Source organism: Manis javanica, chromosome 11 (genome assembly GCF_040802235.1).
Source record: "Manis javanica isolate MJ-LG chromosome 11, MJ_LKY, whole genome shotgun sequence".
NCBI lineage: Eukaryota > Metazoa > Chordata > Mammalia > Pholidota > Manidae > Manis > Manis javanica.
In genome coordinates, this window is record NC_133166.1 from 81,561,063 (window position 1) to 81,586,273 (window position 25,211).

The 25,211-nt window shown below is 40.4% G+C and overlaps 1 protein-coding gene across 4 annotated transcripts in view; it reads left to right on the forward strand.

The window, feature by feature from the left end:
* DNM3 (dynamin 3) overlaps positions 1-25,211 on the forward strand; it is a 546,077-nt gene that overhangs the window by 510,119 nt on the left and 10,747 nt on the right. For 3 of the 4 annotated variants that reach the window (XM_073216760.1, XM_073216762.1, XM_073216761.1), the window contains 2 exons: positions 7,252-7,478; positions 8,031-8,267. In XM_073216760.1, coding sequence (XP_073072861.1) covers positions 7,252-7,478; positions 8,031-8,267 — 464 coding nt within the window. Of the gene's footprint in view, positions 1-7,251; positions 7,479-8,030; positions 8,268-12,510; positions 19,709-25,211 lie in introns of those variants that run through there. The other variant, XM_073216763.1, reaches the window with a different exon arrangement.

Consider the following 25,211-nt stretch of genomic DNA (forward strand, 5'->3'; position numbering starts at 1 on the left):
TTGGAGACTAAGTCAGTCAGCTTTCCTTTTCTAAGCTAAGGAAGATATAACTTTGAACAAATCTCCAAGTGTCCTGCTGGGCCAGCCATTAATTGATCTATAGTGGATAGAATCTCTCCCGTTTCATGGCTCTTTTTATAGTAGTCAGATAGGATACTTAAATTATGTGGTCTGATTTGGTTATTATAGCTACTTTGTTAAAGTACATATAATATCACAAGTTATTTGTGAATTTACCTCTTAGATAGGCTATGCTTTACTGGGATGTTTTATATTATGAGCATTTGCTTGCAACAAATAAAAATTAGATGGCAAAGTAGTGAAAAGAGGCCCACATTAGAATTCAGGAGAAACCGGGTTCCAAACCTGGTTTTGCTATAGACTTTGTTGACCTAAAAGAAATCACTAACCTTCTTTGCATCTGTTCTCTCATATGTAAAACACTAATCATAGAAAAAGTACTCAGTTTAGGGATTTGTTCCACAAAACAGTATATATGGAAGAACTATGAAAACTAAAATTGCAGAAAACTAATATGGCTGCCTTTTATCCATATTTCAAGATTCCTTCCAAAACTGTATTGTCAATATGGCAACCCATTTGTTGTTCATGATCTGTACATTCCTTGACTGTAAGAAGCCCCAGGCACTCATGGGACCAATCTCCTTTTTAACTAACTTTATCTTTATACGTACTTGGTGTATTTAAGCAAGAGTAGTAGGATGCTTTGAAATACCGGCAACATAAGAGACATACGAGGAATTTAGAAACTATGAACTTTCTCTCAAGTTTGCTTTGTGCTGTGGGACCTGAAGCAAGTTTACTGGCTCCTCTTAGTTGAATTCAGTCATTTCTACAGTAAGTACACTGAGCTGCTTCACAGAATTGCCAGAGAACATAATAAATGTGACTATATGCCATTTTGAAAAATACAAAGTATTAAACAAACAGTCTGTATATTTTTTAAATTACCCTCTTAACTTTACTTAAATGAGTTCAGGTTGTTTTGCCGGGTATATCCAAACCCTTGCTTATTTAAACATCTTCCTGATTAAGTATCATTTATCTTTTCACTATTTTACCGAGAGTCATTAGTGCTGCCATCAGTTCAAACACTGCTTTGCTCTGCACTATATTAAATCATCAGCACAGGAAATAGCACTTCCTGTCTATCGCTGTGAGGAGCAGCTTGGCACAAATTAGTTAAAGGGAAAAAAGAAAGACCATATTGCAAATCTATCCTACTTTCACCTCAAGAAACACACCCACCCACACACACACACACATACACACACACGAACCACAAGGGTAATTGCCCCCAGTGTCCCTGGTGTGTTGGCTTGCATTAATGAAATGACTAACCCCTACCCAAACCCCACCAACAGAGTATTATGAAGGTCAAGCTCTGCCAGTTGTCTGAGAGAGACCTCACATGAGAAAAATGCCAGTTAAGACCTGGTTTCCCAGGTCTGACCTTGAAGTGGAGACTAGCAGGAATGTGGAGAAAGCAAAACATCATATAATGCAGTGTTCTTAAGAAGTTATAGTCATCTTGTTTGAAATTTACTTTGTGTTTCTACCAGAAAATGCTTTTAGGGTGACTGCTTTTCTTTGAGTATTACCCACTTTCTTACTGTATATGTAAAAAATGCAGTTTTATATTTCATACTAAATATTTTTAAATCAAGGAGGTCATTCTGTATGTAAAAATATAAATCCATTTTTAAAAACTGTTCTCATATTCTCATGGCACCTTATTGTACAGAAGGTCTGAGCCTTTTTTGTTCAGTCCAGAAACACCCTGCAGAGTACAAGGAACAGGAACGTGGTGCCCACCCAGCAGTGTGTCATGCATGCATGTTGAGTTTTTACTTGATTTAAAGTAAAGAGATCTTTGAGCACAAGAAATGATCAGCATTCACAATTAGAAAATGATCACTTTGATTCCTCATTTTCACTTCCATCCACTCCACCGTGCTGCTTCCATAACTGGCTTCAGGCAGAAGATGACAGTTGCTCCTCCAGAACAACCATGTGCCTTAAATGGGGTCCTGTCTCTGTGGACTGCCACTATCAAAGCAGCGCTGGGGCCCTTTCTCTCTGAGATGGCAATGGCTACTCTGCCTTCTGAAAAAAGAATCTGTTCCAGCCAACTTTCACGAAGTTCAGAATTTGGTGGGCAGTTTCCTTTGAAAGTTTACATTAAGTGTTCTGCCACTCATGTCTCCATATGGAATTGTTTAAGAAGTTTAAAGCCAGCAATAAATGCCTTCCTCAGACATACTGTAAGCCTTTGTCTATTGAAACGCAGCAGCTGTTTCATTGCTTAAACATACCAGGTAACAGCAGCACAAAGAAATAGCAAGTTGATGGCAGGCGGTTGTTCTCAACAGGCTGCAGTGAAAGCAGCAGCATTTTGCTCAGGACTTTCAAGTTAATGCACACACAATACCCTCGGGCAAGCGCTTTCGGATGGCCTTTTCTCCATAGCCCACCTCACCAGTTGTTCTCCATCAGAGATCAAAACAGTGGATCCAGCTTTATTCTACAAGTGTGAGTGGCAACATGACTCATACTTCTGCATTTGATCCCATAAGGACCTCCACCCACTGGGTACTTGTTATGTTGCCCAGATTATAAATAACAAAATCGAGCCTCCGAGAAATTAAGTGACTTTCCCAGGATCACACAGCTGGAGCTGGCAGAGTCAAGATTAAAATCCAGGTCTTCTCATTCACAGTCTGGTACTCTTTCCATTGTAACATTACATAACACAAAGGGCAACATCAGGAAAACAACAAGTCAGCCTTCTCAAACTAGGGTGCTCTCTCTCCAGAGTGTACACATGGTGTGTCTTCCCAGAGGGTTCATTTTCCTTGAATATTTAATTAGGGTTTGTCTGAATATGAGAAACGGTGTTTTAAATCTACTGTTCCTCCTATTCAAACAAACCCAGATAACACGAAATAGAAAGTAAAGGTTTATGGAACTTTTTAAAAACCAAATATGAAATCTAGAGGCATTTTGCGTTTAGAGTTTATAATCTCTACTGCCCCTGGGCCCCTGGGCCCCTGGGCCCCTGGAGATCCATATTCGCTCTCCTGGCCATTGGCACTTCGGTGGGAAATCAGTAACATGTGCCCTGGTTCAAAACTCACTGTAACTTTAATCTGTATGAAGTCAAGTGTTATTTTAAATGTTCATTGTTTGACGGGAAAGTCCATCTTAAATACCAGACCACTGGTCTGTTTCTACAGGTCAAGAATTCAGCATCCTACTCATGAGATCACAACCAGGACCAAAAAGCCCCACTCTCGCTGCCCCACCACTCCCCACCAAGGGTAACAAGCCTGGGTTCTCACACCGTAGATGAGTTCTGTCTGCTTTTGAACTTTAGAATCACATGGTTTTTTGTGTGTCTGACTTATTTTGCTCAATGTTGCATTTGTGAGTCAAATGATGTTACTTTTTAGAGAAGGAAAACTTCCTTGGCCTTTAGCAGAAAGGAATCCCTGGGAAATGGAAAAGAGGCTTAAGTAGAAATGAGAGAACTATGAGATCTCAAAGAGTCACAAAATTCTAACCAAGCATCTCTCCAAAACTCAGCAAATTTAAACTTCTCAGCTATATTTTTATAGGTGTATTCACGTAAAAGAGAGCTACCACTATGTTCCATACTGCAGCCCTTCCGTCAAGAAACGAAAAGATTTAAGGAAATGGTCTCCTTAGTAACTGATTTGTATGAAAACTCTAGAAATGTCTCTTCTATATGTGAAGGCTGTCAAATGATCTTAGTAATAAAGACAAAGATGGTTTGAGGACCAAAAATATAGCAGATTGCTAGAGAAGGGTTAAAGAAAGAAAGGGGAAAGCATGGGCTGTTTTTAATGACCTCACATTCCTTTACACTGAGCACAACAACTTGGGGGTGTGATGCCCGTTTATGCAGGCTGTAGAGCTCCAACTGGAATGAGCTTTCATGTGTGAAGCTTTTTGTGACCCACACAAAGATGTGTAGGTTATAAGGTGTTATAACTAAAAGCATAAATATTATTTCTAATCTCACATCCAAGTATAACTAGTTTATGTCATGTTCTGTGAGGCATTTTCTAGATGCTGTCATCTAAAAGGGATCCACTTGGCTTCTAATTGCTGTGCAGAATCCTTGATTTAAATATTTGTGCCATGGACATACAACTGCTGAGAAAGTCTCTGATATGTCTGGGAACTCCCCAAAGTCCCCCCACCTTCATTGCCATTGTAGCATCACAAAGCTAGGCTGGCAGGAGAAGAAGAGTCTTCCTAAAATTTTGCTTACATGCAAAATAAAATGTTAGCCTACACCCTGTATTGAACCACGTCACTTGATGCCTGTGCTATTGCAATAGCTTTCTATTTGCTCTCCAACTTCCATGTACCTAATGCCAGTTTAGCCTCTCTACTATAAAAAGAACAGCTATTCTTTGCAGAGCACTAACTAAATACTAGGCATCATGCTAGGAAGTATATTCGTTCTTTCACTTAATCCTCACAACAGTTCTTGAGGCAGCTACTACAATTATCGCCATTGTACAGATCAGGAACCTGAGACTCAAAGAGGTTATGTTATTTCCAAAAACAATAAGCACTAGAATTCAGATTCAGAGCTGATTCCAAAGCAGATGCTCTTTACCACTGTGCCATACTGCCATTTTCTCTCATGCTGATAATACATTATTTCAGAATGTTGCCAAATCTTTTGGGTAGTAGGCAAGTTTTAGTGTGTAACATTTTGACATGGAAGAGTTGATTCAAGGTAGATCTGATCAGAATGCTGAAATAGGCCCTTATTTTATTTTGTGGTTTGTTTGACAGTTGCTTCTTAATTCAGATCTATTTTAAATCTGTTCTTGGAAGGATCTTCGTTTAAATTGTGTTTAATAGATCCTAAGTGATACTCCCATAAGATGTAAAGCTTCAAAAGAGCTCAACCCAACTGATGGTCAATGCCAGGAAAATTATCTTATTTCCAACTTTTGATTTTCACCATCCAAGTGCATACAACTCACCCAGCAGTGGAAGATTTGTGCAAATGTCTGTGACTGCTTGGGTACCTGCAAGTGTGTATAGAAGTGAATAAATCTTCAAGGAGGGGAATGAAATATGCCTTAAGCTAAATTTATTGTCTTTCCTCTAATTCTGACTTTCTTTCTTGACATTTGATTTTCTATACTCCCACTTATCCAAACCTCACGGCTTGAAGTGTCTTTGTTCCTTTCTTCCTTGCTCTTCACATCATAACAGCACCTAGTCCAACTGGTTTTTCTTTATAATATCAATTATATGGGCCCATCTTTTCTATTGAACTGCAACCTTGCTAAATTAAGCCCTTTAGCATGTCATAATCATCCACAATAGTCGTCTAACAGATTCCTTCATCTCCACTACCACCCTTGCAAATTCTTTTCCAATCATAGCCAGATTAATTTTCCTAAAACTCTATTGTTTCACTTACTTACTTGAAAAGCTCCATGGCTCCCACTGCCTGAAGTTCTAACACTTCCCCTTAGCATTCAAGGCTTTCACATCTGGCCCCAGGTTGCCTGGCTGATTGGCCTTCCACAACTGTCACATAAACATACTTCATCAGACAGTTACTTGAACTCATCTTGTATATTAGAGTATTTCCACATTTGAATCACTCTTGATTTACAAAATATGTGGAGAGAACACTCATTTCACCACAGAAAAGCTGTGATATTTAGCTGAATTTTCTGATTAATAGCATTTTTTACATGGTTTGACACCCACCTTTAAAAAGTAATGAAGCTGTGTATTCTTGTCATATCTGAGTGACAAGTTTAACTACAAGCCAGAAATTCTATTGTCTGCCTGAACTTGTAACAACTAAATAGACCAGCCTTGCGACTTTCTTTGATCCAGTGATCCTAGGTGTTAGCATTCTCATTTAACAGAGAAATGAAAAATCCAAGTGGGTTTATTTTTCAAGACTTAAGGTAATTCGCATACTTTCTACCCTACTCTAAAGTAACAATACTTAAACATAAATCATCTTTTCTAAGCACACAATCAAAGTGGGGTAAAAGATGATGGAAAGTGCACTGGTCTTCAGGTCAGAAGATTCTGGGTTCAGCTTCATGTTGCGTGCCTTTGGGTGAGTTACATATACTTGCTGAACTTCAGTTTCTCCATCTGTAAACTCAGCATAATGTGTGTCTCATTAATATGTGGTGAGAATTAAGTCAGAGATCTTCTGAAGGCATTTGGAACATATCATAGTTATCGATTCTCATATTCATTTTTTTCCTATTTAGTATTTCTGACATGAAGATGCATGTTACACTCAGTGGCATCTCGTCATTCTGTCATAGTGTAATTGATAGTGTTTTTTTCCTTCTTAGTGGCATGTACTATAGTGGTGTGCCTGAAGGTCAGTGGTGTCTTAGGTTTATTTGATGAACTCAGGTGGCTGGTGCTCTGGCGCTCAGTGCTGGGCAGCATAATTGTGCCTCCATTCCCATCCTGCTCCCAAACACCCTACCCCAAGACTCATTCATGTTGGTCACATTTTAGTTTGTTTTTATATGTCTGTTACCTGTGGGACTTCACACCGCCTCACCACTGTTAAGTAACTTCTATTGTAAACTTCTAGAAAGCAGGGAGCGTATCTTTCACTTTTTTGGTAAATCAACCTGCACAATTATATAAGGTTCTGTATTAAATAAATACTCACTTATTTGTCCTAATTCCATTTTTAGACACATTGAAACCTGGGGCCTTAATAGTATTCTGGAGATTTTGGAAAAAGCTAGGTAAAGGACCAGGAATGCATAGGAATGGGTAACTTGTGTTATTACACAGGTGTCTTTATGTCATTGCATCTGCAAAGTACTGAAAGTACTGCTTCCACCTCCTGGCACCTTCCATCACGAATAGGCCAGGCAGCCTCAGACAGCCCTGCAGAAATGCTTGCACAGCCAACAGACCCTGTCCTGGTGATGGCAGCATTTGGCCCTTTTCAACTAATAACAGATGTTTTTCTTTAGTGTCAATAGCTGTAAGACAGAGGGAAAACTGTTATACTAGCACCAGTACTGAGGATTGGGGGGATAATGAAGAAAATAAGAGTCGGCAGACAGATGATACTTCCCTTTCCCTAAAGTGGACTTCAGTGGACTTTGTCTGAACCAGTTTGCACCATTTTGATCACTCATTCATTCCCATTTTTACTTTTCTGTTGTGACCTGACAGGTGAAAGATTTCATAAACTCAGAGCTCCTAGCACAGCTATATTCTTCAGAGGACCAAAACACTCTGATGGAGGAATCCGCTGAACAGGCCCAGCGCAGGGACGAGATGCTCCGAATGTACCAAGCCCTTAAAGAGGCCCTCGTGATCATCGGCGACATCAACACTGCCACCACGTTCACCCCCGCACCGCCTCCTGTGGATGACTCCTGGATCCAGCACTCCCGCAGGTAGGAAAGGGGCCCTGCCGAGCCTGTCTGGGACCATTTCCTGAGTGTGCTTCCCTAAACCAAGATGAACCTACAGAAAAAAGAGGCAAAATGATATTTAAGTTCAGGAGTGAGACAGCCCGTCAGGTAGTCCCAACTCCCGTAAAAAACAAGCACAATAGGGCCTTACAATGGGGTATTACATAGCCATTAAAAAGGCCATCAGTTCAATAGTACTGGAATAAGGATGGCCAAGTTAATGAGCAGCTTTTAAAAAGTAAGCTATAGAACATCCTGTTCTATTATGTACAAGAAAGGGATCTTTAGAGAGAGAAACTGTTGAAGAATGTAGTTTAAAAGGATACATAAGAAACTACTACTGAGCATGTCCAGAGTGAGGCATGAGGAAACAGTCCTTGGCCCCTTTCCCCTTTTATTCCCTCTATTTTTCGTAACATGGATCTAATTCAGGCAAATAGTTGTTAAAAAGCTGTCAGGAAGCTCTAAGGTGTGTTTTTAGGGCCAAAATCAGATGGAGCAGCAGTGAGCAAACTGCTTTGGTCTCGCCACCAGGTCACCCCCTCCAAGCCCCACCACACAGCGGAGGCCCACCCTGAGCACCGTGCCCCCACGGCCCACGCCTGGCCGGGGACCTGCACCTGCCGCCCCCTCACCAGGACCCCACGCAGGGGCGCCCCCAGTGCCCTTCCGGCCTGGCCCGTTACCTCCGTTCCCCAGTGGCAGTGATGCGTTTGGGGCGCCTCCGCAGGTCCCGTCCCGGCCAGCTAGGGCTCCGCCCAGCGTCCCCAGGTAAGCAGGCTGCACGCGGCGGGACCCGGGGCTCTGTGGTTCTCTTCTCAGAGCATGACAGACAAAATTTGGGAAAGAAAACCGCCAAGATTTTACCAAACACATTTGCTGTTCTCACCCGGGAGGGGAATCGTGAGAAAATTGCTGAGCCAGCGACACCCTGTAAAGACCAGTATGTGGTCCAAGCCTCTCCTTTACCAACAGGCACAAACTAAATGGGACCAAAGAAACTGGGCCCGAATGAGTGACATTTCAGCAGCTGAAGCTGTAGAGTGTGACCATTTTCAAAGGAAGGAGCCATGGTTGGGTGCTCCATAGGTCATGAGAGTATCGCAGACCAGGGCCTTGCCTTCTCTAGTAGGGAAGGAATTCTAGAAAACCACTGACTTCAAGGAATATTATCCATGATCTCTGAACTATGACCCCTAAACCTGATATTAAATGTAGGCTGAGTAAAAATCTGGCTGATTAACCTGCAGTTGTTTGTTAAACATTATGCATAGAAATTTTAACACAGACATAATGATTGCTGTGTAGCCGCTAACATCTATGACATAGAACATTGTGCATTTGAATGATACATTTGAAAAGCAGATTTTCAGGCTTATAAATGAAACAAAATAACTAATAAATAAATAAAACTTCAAACATGTATAGAGTTGATGCTCTATTCTCACTTTCATACATTCACCTCAAAATATGTACAATGTATATAAAGAAGATATTTTGAAAATGAAAGAAATTGGGTTTTTTCTCAACATGAAAAATTTTCAAGGGAAAGAAAATTATCCTATACAGAAAGTAAATTTTTTAAAAACTCAGTTCAGAGTATGAAAATATTTGGCTGCTCCCTAAAGGAAAATCTTAACTATGCATGTGCCATAAAAGAGAAGTGCCTGAAGCCTGAGTCACCTTGCCCTCTGATTACGGTGCTTACATATATTTTGATCTTCAGGCTGTCGGGAGTAATGAAGAGAAGGGCGACCTTAAACCAGTTAACGAAGGGTGGTACAGCAGGAATAGCAGGGGATGTAGCTCGGGAAGACCTGGTTTGCCTCAAACCTCAGGCACTCATTCAACTCTGGGCCAGGAATTCCTTGTCTATGAAATAGGGACAAATTCAACAAGGTCGTTGCTCAGATCATATGAGATGAGGCATTCGAAAGTGTCTGAAAAATTGTGAAGCACAGTGATTGGTCGGGTAATCACCATTTTGGTCCTAATCAAAGAGGATATACGTACTCTCAAACTGATTTATTTTTTCTCTAAACTCAATAGGTTTGGCTTATAATCTATTTGGAACTGAGCTAAATTTCTAGTAATAATAGTAAAAACAATAGCTAATATTTATTGTACTCTCAGTGTATGCTAGGCACTGTCCTAAGGGCTTTGCAGATCTATTTTTGTTTACTACTCACAACAACCCAACGAGGTGGGTTGTTATCAGTTTCCACAGAGGTTAAGCAATTTGCCCACATCTGCTCAACCAGGCCCTAGTGGAGCAGGGCTCTAATCCCAAGCAGTCTGACTCAGAGCCTAGGCCCCAGTCGCAATACCATGGTTTCTCAACTTTGGCATTACTGATACTTTTGGGCAGGGGTGGAGAGGCCCTGTCCTCTGCATTTCAGGATGATATGGAGGCCACTGTGCCAGGAAGGTATGGAGGCCACTGGGGAAGGGGCATTGAGAGTGGGGAGTGGGGGTCCCATACAGGAGCCTTCAAGTCAGCTATTTTGTCTGTTCAGCTGTAAGAAAGAACCAGAGCAACCTGGTGGTGCCTGTCCTCAGGAGTGAACGTGCATGTCTCTGCCTGCCCGCTTGGCTGCTTTACCTCTTCTTGCCAGTACCCTTCAGAGATGCTGTCCAATTCTATGTTCATTTGTTCAGTGAGGTGGAGTTGCCTTTGGTATTGCCGAGCTTGCACACAGAAGAAAGTTGGCAGGAATTGGTAGCTCATGCTGGAGAAGGGAGCCACTGGGCTTAATGCATCTACCTTGGGAAATTTATAGGACAACGTTTGTGTTGTTCAAAATTTCTAGAATATTCTCAATTTAGAGTCAGGTTTAACTTAATCTGGCCTTGCAAAGAGTCTCAAATGTAAACCAGGAATGAGAGTTCACAGTCAAAGAGGAAAGTTGGTTGGTTTGTGCTGAACCTTTGAGTTTCAGCGACAGTTCAGCTCATTGGGAGGGAAATCCCGTGAGGGTGGGGGCAGGAGGGGGGTCACCTGAGACTGAGCAAGAGACTGTGTCAGGATCCTTATGCCTATTAAATTTTAGGTTTAGATGGAGAATTCTGACCACATAAAGTCTGTTTTTAATAAAAGCCAGAGCAGGAATCCTACCAAATGCAAGCCAGAAATGGGGTTTAAGATTTCAAAAAATGAAAGAAAAAGAGAGACAAAGATAGAAAGAAAGAAAAAAAGAAAGAAATTGAGGCAAGCTTTTGTCAAAACTTCATCTTGTTCTATTTATTTATATGTGCTCTTTTCCCTCCATAATTTGCCTCCATTTTCTCTATTAAAAATTTAAAAAACGTTGAAGTGTCATTATCCATCATCTCCAGGAAAACAACCCTTAGCTTTCCGAGAAGGAAGTTTGATTTTTTTTTCCAGTTCTTTGCTTTCATAAGGGCCCTTTCTCCTCTTTTATCTGAAACCAGAAACTCATAACATGACAAGAGGGCACAAGCGGTGTCCCGCCGGTTCCCTGTTGGGCTTTAATATTACAAAGGCAATAACTGAAATTTTAGAGGCAAAAGATTCTGCCGTTCAGCATGTGCCCATGCATGGTTTTCTTCTGGATAATTTGCGACTTCATTAGCAAGTTATGATCTTGACTTTTAAGAGCACATATACTTTTATTTTAACCCTATTCAAATGCAATGAAAGCATTTGCAGTTGTACAGAAACCATGAGAGTTCTGCCTTTTAAGAAAGTATATTATTATATCTTCCCATTCCAATGTAAAGGAAGAGGAAGGAGAGAGGCGGGGGGAGTCCGCCTCTTTTGGGCTCAGCTTTTCTCAGCTGCTCAAGCGGCTCTGGTTGACTGACGTGCATGGAGTCTTTCTGTGAGGGAGCTGGAACTATTGCAAACTCCATGCCTGCTGTAATTCATCCCACCTGGGCTAGACGAGCATCCCTACCCCAAAGAGAATCACCAATATGGAAGTTTCTGTAGTTAGTAAGTTGAGTGTACACAAATCTGATTTGTGGAACATTTTCCATTGCCAGAATGTTTGGACGGCCCCCTCCCCTTTCCTTCTCAGCTTCTCTGAAGGGGCTTAAACCCAGTTTGAAAATCTCAGCCAGTCGTGTATTGTTTAGCAAGATGATCTTAAACAGACATCCCCGCCTCTTGAGGGGCCCTGTTTTCTTAACTCGAAAAGCCTAATAATCTTCATCAAACACTGACCTTACGGCTGATGTAGCTCTTTTCATTACAGCTTCTTAAAATAAGCTAATTGCGAATCACAGCCTTTGCCATTAACAGAACAAATTAACTGAATCAGAGTGTGCTTTTCCTGGCAACAGCCAGCTCTGGCATTATTTCATTCATTCGTCTTCACTTTCCTCGAACTAAGGTTTTTGCAGCAGTCAGAAGGGGTAAGGGTGGGAGGAAGGGTCCCTATCCAAGGAAAAGCAAACTTCATTTACCTTTAAAAAAAAAAAAGTTGAAAAATAGAAGTGCTTTCTTTTAAACACCCTTGCCACCAAGTCTGATGGTGTCTTTGAAAAATGGCAAAACTGAATCACAGGGAAGGATTTGACTTTCAGTGTAGCTCATCCACATGACAGAAACACAACGTGGAAACCATTGGGAGGGTCTCTGGCGAGCCCAGGATGAGGCTGCCATGCGTGCACCACGCGGGAAGCCCGGGGGTCTCGCCGGCACTGTACCTGGGCTCCCTGATCACACCCGCGCTAGGCCTGCGGCGGTTGCCGGGCCCCTGCCAGCCTCACTTGGAGAGTCTCCGCACAGCCCCACCATCGCGTCCTTTACTGCTAAACTGCCCACAGCAAGAAATACACAAATCCCTCAACATAAAGAGACAGTGGGGCACTCAGTGTCTTTTCTTTACAGAGGTAAAAAGTCATTTGGTTCTCTTTACAATTTAGTTTGATCTTATTTTAACATTTGACCTTTTACGTATTTTATATGTTGACTTAATTGGCAGTTACCACAGAATCCCTTTCACTTAGGGAGAAGGTTTCCTTATTTTGTTTTGTTTTGTTTTTCCAGCCAGTTCCCCAAATTTTGAGGAAGGACAAACCCACGATTCTTATGAGTGTGTCTTTGCATCCCTCACATCAAGGTTTGGTGCCGTGAAGAATGAAGCTGCCAAGCCTTGGGGTCATGGGCTCAGGGCACACGGAGAGTTAAGTGGTTTGTGACGAGCTTCTGTCAGACTTGCCTGAAATATGTTCTGGAAACATCCTGGCTTACTCTCTCTTCAACAGCTCTGAAAGTATGACTTTTTTTAGCAGCTGAGTGTCATTTGGATAAATGATGACTTCGTTTTGACTTCTGACTCTAGCCATGAGCTTTCTATTTTCCTCCCCATCCTTCCCCTTTACAGAGCAAAAAAAAAACAAATTTATGATTGGATATTCTGATTTTTTCAGGGGGCAGTTTTTCTGCTGTTGTTTTCTTTTTAGCAACTGGATTTCAAAGTAAAATAGATTTTTTTAAAATGTTAATTGCCAAGAACAGAAAAGTTTGAGGTATTCTTTCTGATTCTTAATATTTTAGGCATCTCACAAGGCTCCTATGTTATAAAATTTGTTACTGAAATCCCAAGTGTAATTAATAATTTGTTGCAGGTTTAACACGAGTTGTCATGATGCTTCATATATTTTAATGAAAATAGAAATTTGGCCACAAGTTGTACAGTAAAGAAAATATCCAATTCAATTTAAGCCCCTCAATTGAATGTTCCATCATTCAAATTCCACAATGATTCTGGTTGTAACATAACATTTCGCTGAGGTGAATCAATAGTTAACATCCAAATTTTTCATTCTTCAGGTCTTGGTTTCAATCTGGTTTCAGTGAAAGTAAAATTAGTCTCATGGTTTCCTTCTTGGGTCTAGCAAACTTGAGTCTGCTTTACACAAACATCTCCATCCTGCCAGTTCAGAATGACTGGCAGCCTGTGTAGACAAGGCCCGGGAACAGAACTGCAAGTGTTCTGAAGATCCAATTCAGGAGCTTTGTGGATGGGTGAAAGTAGGCTTCATGTTGCTTTCTGCTTTCAGTGGGCCCCTTATCTTACTTTTCCAAACCTCCGAGATTGCAGGGGAGTGAAAGACAAAGAAAAATAAGAAAGGATCTACATGAGGCAAAGTACACGCAACATGAATGCAGGCAGGCGGCAGTAAATACAATGCTATGCTGCTGTTAGCCCAGTGGTAACAGGCATTAAGTCAACTAAACACAACCGCATTCACACCCCATGACAAATAATAGCAAATAGCTTTGTCACTCTTCTCTTTGGGGCTGTAAATTGCTAAGCTTCAGCCACTGCAGGGAAAGCCTTTCTCCATTTCAGAGTACCCAGCCCTGGCCCTGGTTTCACCTGATTGATAGAGGAAGACAGCCAAGATGAGGAGTCTGGCAAATGAGCCACTGACCAGTGCAAACACACAGTAAATGATTATTCTTCCTGTGGCCAGTCAGCAGCAAACTGTCACCAGGAGCTGGAATCTGCTGAATGTTCCTATATATAAGTTGATCTCAGCCCAAAGAAAAGAAAAGAAAAACCTACCCAGTGGAAGCAGACACACACACACACACAAACTATTTCTGTTTCGTCACTGCCCTCTTTTGTCTCCCTTGCTGTGAGAAAAGAATGATTTTACAGGGTAAACCTTCACGTTGAGACAGTTATGGTTGGACGGCATGTTTTTCAGTGACTTCAGAAATTCATGACATAACACAGCTCATGGCTCTTTCACTCTAACTTCTAAGCAAGAAGCAAACTACAAGAATTTGCTGCTGGTTCTTCATTCCCTCTGACTTAACAGCTACTGCGAGAGATTAGATGCAAAATTTAGCTTACTAGAGTTGCATTAGATGATAAACAGCCAGGCAATTAAATATGAAAATGTAAACACTGCATCTTTCATTCAGAATATACCTTAAATGCTTACCTCCAGCAATACAAGAAAAGCGTAGAGCAGTTAGCGAGGGTCTGAAGGCTTTTGTCTGCTTGTCGTAACTTTATTGCTGCTTAAACATAGAATTTTTAAATGCACGACATTGAAATCCTTTCACTTGCTCAGGCCAACATATTGTAACCATTGTCTGGGGGAACCTCTAAATCTAAACACATATTTACACCCTTTAGTTGCCAAATGAGATCCATCTGGCTTACCAAATACTGTTGCCAAAAGAATGTAACCCTTTTGGTCCGGCCAGTATTTTTAAGTGCAGGGGAAGGGGCTTATTGGACGGATGCTGGCTTTGAGAGGCTGCATGTGCATTGTTGCCACATTACCAGTATTTTCGATGAAGTTTAGATCACATGACAGCTCTGATGAAAAGTAGAAGAATTCCTGCATGGGCAAAATCTAAAGCCACAGGTATTTCGGCAGCCCCATCATGTCGTGGTACTTTCTTTTCCTTCTGGCTGCTCTTCAGGCATCAGAGCCACGTGATAGACAAAACCACAAACAAGGGCTCTGATTTTCTGGAATTATTTATTTAACTGTTCCCATAAACACTAGGAAATGTCCACTCCTGGTTTCAGTCAAAATTATCAGCTCACATGAACTGTAGGAAGAACACACTGCATCCAAGGATCAGAAAAAATGCTTCGCCAAAATGGCAAATAGCAAATTCTCAGCCGCTCATGGCCAGTATGACACTGGGCCTTCTTGACTTCAATCACTTAGACACATGGAAAGGAACAAATCTTTCCGGAAGTCAATATTTTCCCCCACTGGGATTTGTTTAAAAAGGAATAATAGGATAAGGTATAAATACTGTTGTTACTGCTCTTATGAAAACCCAGTAAATGTGCAAGTTAATACAAAATTTGGAAATAAGCTCCAGTCCTTCCCTGCATTTTTTGGTGGAAGGGCTAAAAAACAATCTGAGAGGGAGAATAAGTTAAAAACCTGAATAACCAGGAAGTAGGGATACCACCACAAGCTTCTGCAGCAATTTTGAAAACCAAGAGGAAGTGAGATGGTGTGAGAAGAAGGCACCAGATAGATTTGACTATGATTTGGGAAATGATGTTATTTTACAGGCAAGTATACCAGTTGCCTCCACTGCGTAACTTGCTCCCTTTATTCAGTTTTAGATTTTCACGAGGCAGAATTACCTAAATTTATTGTGGTCACTATGTATTGCATTGATCTGGAATGAAACCTTATATGAAGGGAGGAGATGTGAAAGATTTTCGAAGGTTTTTTGCAGCTCAGAGTCTGAAATGAAATTATTCCAACTGAGAATGGGTATTTATGTGAGATATAGGCTGTACCATGTGTATTTTTCTAAATGTATGTTAGGATTATTCTCAAAGCCAATTTTAAGAGTGAATGAAATTTCTCCCTCAAATAAATCTACCCTTAGTATAATGCTCAAGGGCCTTCACAGAAAGGCTACCTGCTGCACCCCCCCTTTAGACCACCATTCACAGAGGAAAAGCTATAAAAACTGAGGAAAACATCTACTGATTTTTAAAACAACTAGAATTTCTTTTTGCTTCTTAGTAGTGTTGGAAAATATCTTAACAGCCAAAATAAAACTTCATGTGAGGCTACCTTTACTATTGCCTCTTGGGATGAAATTTTAAGGAAATATTAGTAAATGTGTTAACTAGAAAAACTGCTGCAGTAATTTCCTTCCACATATCTAGGTTTAAAATCAAAAGAAAATTCATGCCACACGTACCATTTGAAAGAAAGCAAACTTGTAGTTTTAGTTGAGCAATTGTTACATCAGAGCACTCAGGTCTGAAATTAATGGACCAGAAAAAATCCCTGTGACTTATCAGCAGACTTTGATTAACTTATTCTAATGCCCTTTGTTCAGTTTTGGAGTCTATAGTAAGGTATGTTGACATGATGGCTTGATTTGTTTTAATATTTCAAACACTCTCAATTACCCATTACCCTCTTAATACTTAATGCTGGAAAACTAATAAGTATATCGAAAACTCATTTTAAAGCACAGTATGTTTGAATAAATATGTTGAAATAGTGCTACTCACTGTTGCTTAACACTTTCATGTGTGTTGATTACATCATATAGATTTCCTTTTTTACTGTGCTCACCTGCTTTTCTCCATCTGTGGCTATCTGATATATATTGCTCATTCACAGTTTTCTACGTGACTAGAGAACACGTGGGCCACTCGTGCCAATAATCATTGTCCCAAGTCCCATCACTGTAGAACAAGAAGTCTCAGTAATTCTTGAGAATCACAAGGCATCTTGGCACTTTATACTTTCATAGTCTCCGTCAGCTGTTCATTTTTCAGTAAAAATATTGTAATCTTTACCACTAAAATATATTTTTCAGTGGATTTCATACAACTTATCAAAGTGCATTTTGAGGGATAGAAATAGGTAGCCAGACTAAGGAAGGGGGCACTGGCCATCGTGTGTAACTCACAAAGCAATGGAAAGCCAGAAAGCAAGGCTTTAGAACACTTTTCTTGACTACATCCTCTTTGCGATCCTGCTGTGTTACCCTGTCCTTCTGAATCCCCTTGTCTCTCCCCTGGGACCTACACCCAATTACATAGGACAGTCCTCGGGTAGTTACTTATGTCGGACACCTGCCTTCTATCTGTGTTTGGCAGGCCAGCAGGATGAGGTAATGATCAGAAGAAAATGTTCTGGTTCTTTGGCCTCATCCACTTATAACATTATCCAAAACAGTTTTCTGGGGGAGAACAAAGTGGCTTTGAGAGCCCTTGGTCTAACATTCTGTAGGATGTGGAGGAACAAAACAACTTTTTTGATCCCTCCTAGAACAATAGAAACATAAATTACATCTGCCGTTTCCCATCTTTTCAGTGATGTTTACAGACATGTGTATATAGAAACAAGAACCTCTCCTTGTAAACATTTTATCTTTACTTTCTCCAAATCCAGCCATCTCCTTAAGTGTAGCTCTCTGGTCATTACAGCAGTGTTTCCTAAAAGCACATTTTGTGAACTATTCCTCCAGGATGATGGCAGTTTTTCTAAGACAGATGCCTAAAAGACATATGGTTTTCATAGATTTTTCCGTCTAGACTAGCTTTATTTAGTGACTTTTGGTCTGAATTGGTCTAGTTAAAGTTTCTGTAGGAGCTTGTATAAAGACTTTAAATGTAGGCCTACCATTAAGGTGTAAAACAAAAATTTGACTTCTTATTGGCAAGAGATTAAAAGGGATTGGTTGAAAATTTCCTTCAGGTTAAGTAATTCTGATCATACTGTGTGCCCACTCGTCCACTCTTCTCCCACAACACTGTCCAAATGGAAAGGCTTACTCTAAAAATACAATAACTGTTGAATTCATATACCACTCAGTGTTTTCCTGAGTAAATTCTTTGTGTTCCAGTTGGGGTGTGTGTGTGTGTGCTAGAAAGCTGTAATTCTTTCTGCAGACTCTTTACACAGCCCAAGGGACATATGATTCCTTGCCCTCTTAGCGCCAATTTTTACAAACACAGCATTTCCCTCATTTTAAAAAAGTGCCCAACGAGCCACTGAGCAGAGGAGACAGAACATTTAGGAGTTTTTGTAGTGCCCTCAACCACCGATGAAAATTCCATTTTAAAATGCGGTTTTTGAGCCAGTGTCAAAGACTCATTTAGAAACAGCATGACACTTTAAGAGGAAAACAATTACTTCTGGACTTGCCCAGAAGTCTGCCTTTTGCTCCCTTCTTTTGTAAGAGCTAATGCCACAGATCGCATCCCAGGGTAGCTGCATCAGGATGAGCCGACTGGTGGAAGGGAGGAAATGTGGGCCGATCTGTCTCCACCGGTATCATCACTTGGCTTTGCACTAAGCATTTAATTGGACTTAGTCACATATTTGCTCACCGACAGGGCAGCTTGCAAGGCATACTGCCTTTCTTCTTTTCTCTGTTTGCTTTATTACATTTTTTTTTAAATTTTAGCTCTCAGGCATGTTAGAGCTCCTCCTGCTGGAAGTTTTTGTTAATCACTGGGATTGTAATTAGTAAACGGTAACTCTTTGTCTCAGTTTTTGCTACCTGGACTGATACAAGTGACCAGAAAAATATCGCAGGGTGGGAGTGAGGGAAAGGACAGGGAGGAGAGGACAGAAGGCACAGAGCGTCACAAGTCCTTACCCTAGCTACCATCAAGGGAACTGGGTTTCTACCCCATGTAGCTTCGTGGAGAGAGAAGAATGGGAGAGAAAAGGAAAACACTTGTTGGGAAGGACACTGCCCAACTTCATGCACTAGCTGCGTGTGTGTGAATCTCTCTAAAACCCACATCCTTTCTCTCATGTGGTTTTCTCCCCACCATATTCCTCTCACCTGCTGCTGCTTTGCGTTTTTCGTCATTTCCTCTACCCAGCTTACCTGTTGTCAATGACATACTGCAAAGGCTAACATAGAAAAAAATTAATCTCAAAAGTAATGCTTTTTAGGAGTCATATTTTAATGCAACTTGAAACCCTCTAAATTATCTGTTTTATGAATTAGGACTCAGAGCAAAACAACTCATTTTGACACTTGTAAAGAATAAGACACGATTCCTCGAACTGACAGTACTTTTTCTTGCTGGCTTTCCTTTAAGCATACGATTTCCTATTTCTGGAATTCAAGGCTTGTCAACTTTCCCTATTTTCTGAAAGTCTCCCACCAACCCCACCCACCCACCTCCTTCCAATTCCAGACTGAGACCACAGGTGTCCCTGAGTTCCTGAGGCATAATCCTGCCATAGCCCTTGTGCTGCTGGTGTCCCCATTTACTCATCTCTCTCCATCTCCACTAGAATCCCCTGGGCAGTGTCTGTCTTTACCTCTGCACCCCCAACTCTTAAAAAAATACAGCACGGAAACAGGGCTTATTGAGAGAACAAAAGAATGCAAAGTGAGTTGGCATACAATGCTTAATCAAAATTTATCTTGGAATTAGGCCAATTTTTAGTGTATCTTAAGAAACAATTTAAAAACAAACACTTTCTTGTTCCTGTCTATTGAAAACCTTGCCTGAGTGAACGCTATTGTAAAATTCTTTTTACAAATCATAAACTGAGTGGAGATCATGGCAAAGCATCCTCTAAGCTGCCTTTTTGTTGCAGCCTCAGAAGTGGATATATCTGTCCCATCCTGTGGGTGAAATCCAAATCAGATATTTAGCATAAAGTAAAGAAAGTGTAGCAAGATAGACTATATTGCCATATATCTTAGAGACTAATTATATGTTTGTATCATCAAATAAAACTTGTGGACTCTTTTTCTCCTGATGTTCTTATTTCAGATTCCATCAATTGATTCATACTTTCCCAGTGACATGCATTATAAAATCATGGGTTCATTTTCACAGGGGAAAGAAGTGCTGGCTCTAATATGTAGCAAGAATCATATTAGAGAATTCCTTAAACCCTTTAAATGGCCTCCAAGTCCTATGTTGTTTCCAACATCTACTGTAAAGTATTCTTGGACAGTATTGGCTTATTCTGTTACTAAAGCTGAGAAGGCCAAAAATATGCTGGATAGCATCCTATAATATTTTTGATAATAAATTACAAAATATTATCTTTCATGTGAACAAAATTATGATACTGTACAGCATTTTGCTGAACTTGGCCTTATACCTTCTAGATATGTAACACCTGTTTTTTTTAAATAAATGCTCAAAATAAGAAGCAAAGCACAAACACAATGCTGATGATTAAAATCCTGTGCCCACAATCTGTTCTCTTAGAGCAGACATTTGCAAGACAAAGTCCTGGCTCTTGCTGGTTGCCTTTCCATTTCCCCTAGAGAGGAGGGGTGCTGCTGTCTGCTTGATCCTTGGGTATATTCACTCCTTTGTGTCCACTGAGCTACTGGTTGAGACACTGCCCTCTGCAGGTGCTGTTGAAGACTGAGCAGAATGAGGTATACTCTCTGTTCATAGGAAATTTATAGTCATGCGGATGATCTGCTCTTGTACATGCCTTAAACTTCCAAAAATGATGCAAGGGTTAAGGAAGTCAAGAACATGGTGGAGAAGCAAGACATTTCATTTCCCGGCAGAGAGACCCTGCAGGCACCTTACAGCCCAGCTGACTGAGGCCAGCCAAGCCATGTTTGCCTGCAGCCACTCTGCAGAGCAGCTCAGCAGAGCTCACTGAGAGAGGTGCTTTTCATGACTTTAGAAAACTCAGAGCAGTGTTTGTTGTTTGCTTTTTCCCTTTTGTTTTGTTTTCTAAGAAATTCACCAGATGTAGCCAGAAGACAGGAGGTGCCTTACTTCTTGTGGTTCAATAGGCAAAGCCCTTTGGGTTTTTGGGGTTTTTTTTACCTTTTTCATCAGTAATAAAAAATTAGCTAAGTTGCTATCAGGTTCTCATGACTCCCAGAAACCTGGGATTTATAATTCTCCCATAATCTTAAATGTTGTATGTAAATTGAATTTTTGAGACAATTATACTTTAAAGCTTCACTTAGATTTAGAAAGTGAAACTTATGGTATAAAAAGAAGCCTCTAGCATACCATTTTTTATGTAATAACTACTTTCTTAGGCAGATAGCATTCCTCTAGAAGTATCAGTCTCTGTAGATCTCTTTTTGAGGGTTTTCTTTTTTTTTTTTTTTTTTAATTTGGGTCCACTTAGCTAATTAGGTTGGACTTCAGTCCTACCCTCCTCGAAGATGAGAATTTGGAATGAATGTTCAAAAATGCTTACTTTATACACCTACTGCCATTTTCATAAGCAAATACAAGCTTCCCTACACAAGGAGTTGTTCTGGTAATGAGTGACAAGAAAACTAGAGTAGTACAGTACTTTGGGCTTTACAAAATAAACCTGAAACTGATCTGACCCATGCTTAAGTCTAAATCCTAAAGTACCAACCATTCTACAACCATTTCCCCATCATTCTTAAGATTTCTTCCAACACCTTCTCTTCTTGCTTATAATTTATCTGGCAAGTGAAATGGATTGCTAATAAAGCAGTCAAAACCATTTACTGTGTCTTACAGCAGTGGTTTTCAAAGCATGGTCCCAGTACCAGTAGCATCAGCATCTGGGAACTTACCTGAAATGTCTCACCCCTTTAGAAACTCTGTCAGGGACCAGGAACCTGTGTTTTAACAAGCCCTCCAGGGAATTCTGATGCATGGTTCAATTTGAGAAACGTTGCCTTAGAACATGCCAATGTAACTGCCCAACAGAAAGATTCCTGGGCTGGGAGTCATGAAAGTTCGATTTAAGCATAAGAAAAGAAAGAGACTGAGTTAGACCGGTCTGGTTCACACATTTACCAGTGAGGTAATTCCCACTTCCCACCCTGAGGAGGAATAAGGACAGGGGCAGAAAGACCTACCCATTTCATCAATCAGTGTTATGCTACCTGGAAGCAAAATAGTAGAGAATGGTGGCTTCTACCCTGACCCCACATGCTGAGGCCCCAGAGCAGTCTGCCATATTGAACTCTCTCCCCAACCCCTGCTAAGACTGGCCTCATGGCATGAATACTCAGAATCAGTGAACCCAGAGAAGAACAGATAAAATTTTAGTCTTCCATTCTTAGAGGAGAATCGAGGAGACAGTAAGGCAAATACCACATTCTTCACTCTTATCAGTGAAGCCAGTTTCTCTGCCATGATGCCTCCCTCCCTGGATGAGCATTTTTTTTCCACTTAAAATGGGGTGCTCTGAGCTTATAAAACTTGTCATTGTCCAAAATGCTATAAATGGTCCATCCCTGCAGCAACAAATTCAACTACAAGTATTACATCTCTCCCCTTTGATTTGGAAGCAAAAACATGGCTCTTCTATCATAACCATAAACCACCCACACACAACACAGTGTTTCAATAAACACTAAGTGATGCAAGATGCTCCATTTCAGTATAACGGGTTATTTAATGAAGTCCTTCACTAAACAAAGCAACTGAGGAAAATTTGGTACAAAACAAATAACTTCACTTTGCCCAAAACAAACTGTCTTATGACGGAATGTGGTTGGAAACTCTTCGAATGGTCAGGAACTGGACTAATGAAGTGAACCTTAATAGTAAACCTGACATGCTTTTCTGGTGTTGAAGTTGGAAAACAACACTGCTTATTAAGAAAATTCACCCTGAACAACTTAATGCTCCTCCTAAACTGCTCTATAGTAGAAATTAATTGTTTCAGAAATAAAATAATACTCATTTCTTCCAGAGGGATTGGGGGCTCTTGAGGATTTTTAATTACTATGTACATGTAAGAGTTACTTTAGTCTGAAATGGGATATTTTAAAGATGTTGTAATTATTGTAAGAAAACACAGTAGAAATTTTATCTTTCATTCTTTCAGTCATTAATTGGCCACAGAGATATGCAGTGCCTATTCAATGCTAGGCCCTAGGGATGCTCTAAAAGAGCTTATAATGGATAGGTTCTCCTGGTGGCTTTATTTGAAAAGGAAAAATACTCTGAGCCAAAGACCTTGCTCAGTTCCAGGATTCTGTGTTGAACGAGACAAACAAAAAGCTTGGCACAGAGCAAAACTTATATTCTCCTGGTGCCCTGCTTTGCCGTCTCTCTGCATTGCGCATCGCTGTTGTCCTTTTCTTGTCCCTCCGCACGATACTGTGCCATCAGAGCATGTAACTCTTTCTATTCTTCATCCCCAACTCCAGACTCTTCCCTTTAGTTCTCAGGACTTAAATTGTAGTTTCTTATAATCTTATTATAGACCTATATTCTCTTATAACTTGTAAGTCTTATATGCCCCAGTTAAAATCAGATTTCCTACTGCTTTGACTGCATTGTATTTTCACACTTCCCAGAATATATTCTCTGAGTCTGAATTACAAAATTTTGCTCCATTTTTTTCCCATGTAAAATGGGGTGCTCTAGCAAAAACCATCTACGTACTTGTCTTATCCCACTCGTCTTCCACTCAGACTAGTTGCTGAGTCTTTAAACATCATGCAGCATGATGCAGTCCACATAGCAGATGATCAGTAAATAATGCATGTGATGTGTAACTGGAAGGCATGTTACAGACCATCTAGGCTGAGTTTCCTGTATCAGAGATGAGAAAACTGAGGCTTAGATAAGCTTAGTGGGCTAATGACTGTACACATTGACAGCTGGAGCTAGAATCCACATCTTTTGAATTCTTATCTAGGACTTTGTCTGTGTAAACACACTGCTTCAAATATAAGCCTCTGACAAATGTCTCAAAAATGTTGCTGTCCTGGCCTCCCTGGGCCCACTCACCCTGATCCGGCCTGTATACTAACCTGGCTAACTGTCTTGTTTAGGTACTTTTCAATCTAAACAATGAACATTGTTCATTACTTAATAAATATTTCTTCACTGCCCTCTAATCACATTATACTAAATGCTGAATACATGTAATAAATACAGAGTATGTGGTCTCTGCTCTCAAGGAATCTATTGGGGGGGCACAGGCAATAATCTAGTAAATAAACACATAATTACAAATGGTGAAATGCAATGAACACATCAAAAACATGAAATGAAACTACAGGATGGTGAGGAAGGACTGAGAGATGACATTTAAGCCAAAAACTAAAGGATCAGAAGGGAATCCAGCTTGCGTTCCTTTCTCTCTTGGCTCTAACCCTTGATCCAAACTCTTCTATATGCATGAAGCAATTACCATCCTACCCCGCCACACAGTATCCTGCCTCTCATTGAGTTTATAGTTTAAGATCCACTTTTTTCAAATAAAATCCCCTAGTTAAGTCCAACACATTATTGAATTTTCTGGTATGGTTTCCCTCCTTCAAGTTCAAATTCTGGCCAACTCTTTTGCCCCCTACCCCCCACCTCCCATAACTTCTTACTTGCTAAGAATACATGTCTGTAGGCTACATGATTGTTTTTCAAACTTCCTGAGAGCAGGGGACCTATTATTTAGTATTTATCCCAAACGTCTGCTAAAAAAGAGTTGAGTAGTCAAATACTTTATATGTAGAGTGTCTAAGGGTCTAAATCCTACATATCACCATTGCTTTTTTTTACAACAGCAATAATTTCTTAGCAAATACCTTTCTATGATGTAAAGATTAGTGGATATCACAAGCATTCACAAATTGTTTCTTACTTTCATTTATTCAGTTCTCAAACGTTCAGTGGCTGAATGACAAACACTGAGCTAGACACTGCAGAAAGAGGAAGATGAGTAAGACACAGCCCACTTCCAATCAGTGGAGATACATATATAAACCCAATCAGGATTCATTGTGATGATTACTAATAGAAACATGTTGAGCTACTATAGAGGCAACTGTACTGAGATAGGACAATGTAGATCAAAAAGGACTTCACCAAGGTAAGTCTTAAAGGATGAATAGCAGTCCCCAGCAGATGAACAAAAGAATATTGAGAACACAATTACAGTTTCCATGCTAAACACTGCATGAAACAAGTTACCTGGACATGACCTCTAGCCTCCAGAAACTTCACATCATGGGAGAAAATGATGCAGGTCTAAGACTCAGAACACAAGGTAAATAAATGTGACATTTCACATTTCAAGTGAAAAATGAACATATGCTAGTGCAGATAGTTTTGCATGGTCATAAGTAAAAAGGAAATTATGGGAGGACTTTTCCCAGTGGAGAATTGCCAAACACATCAAGCAGTCACAGTGGTAGCCAGTAGCCTTCTGCAGGAAGAGGACTTATTTGTTTACTCAAATTAAGCAATTAGTATTAATTGGTTTAGCTTGGTTGCTGTGCCTATAAAATATCTCTAATTACATTTTCAAAATTGAGTGTCTGCTTAA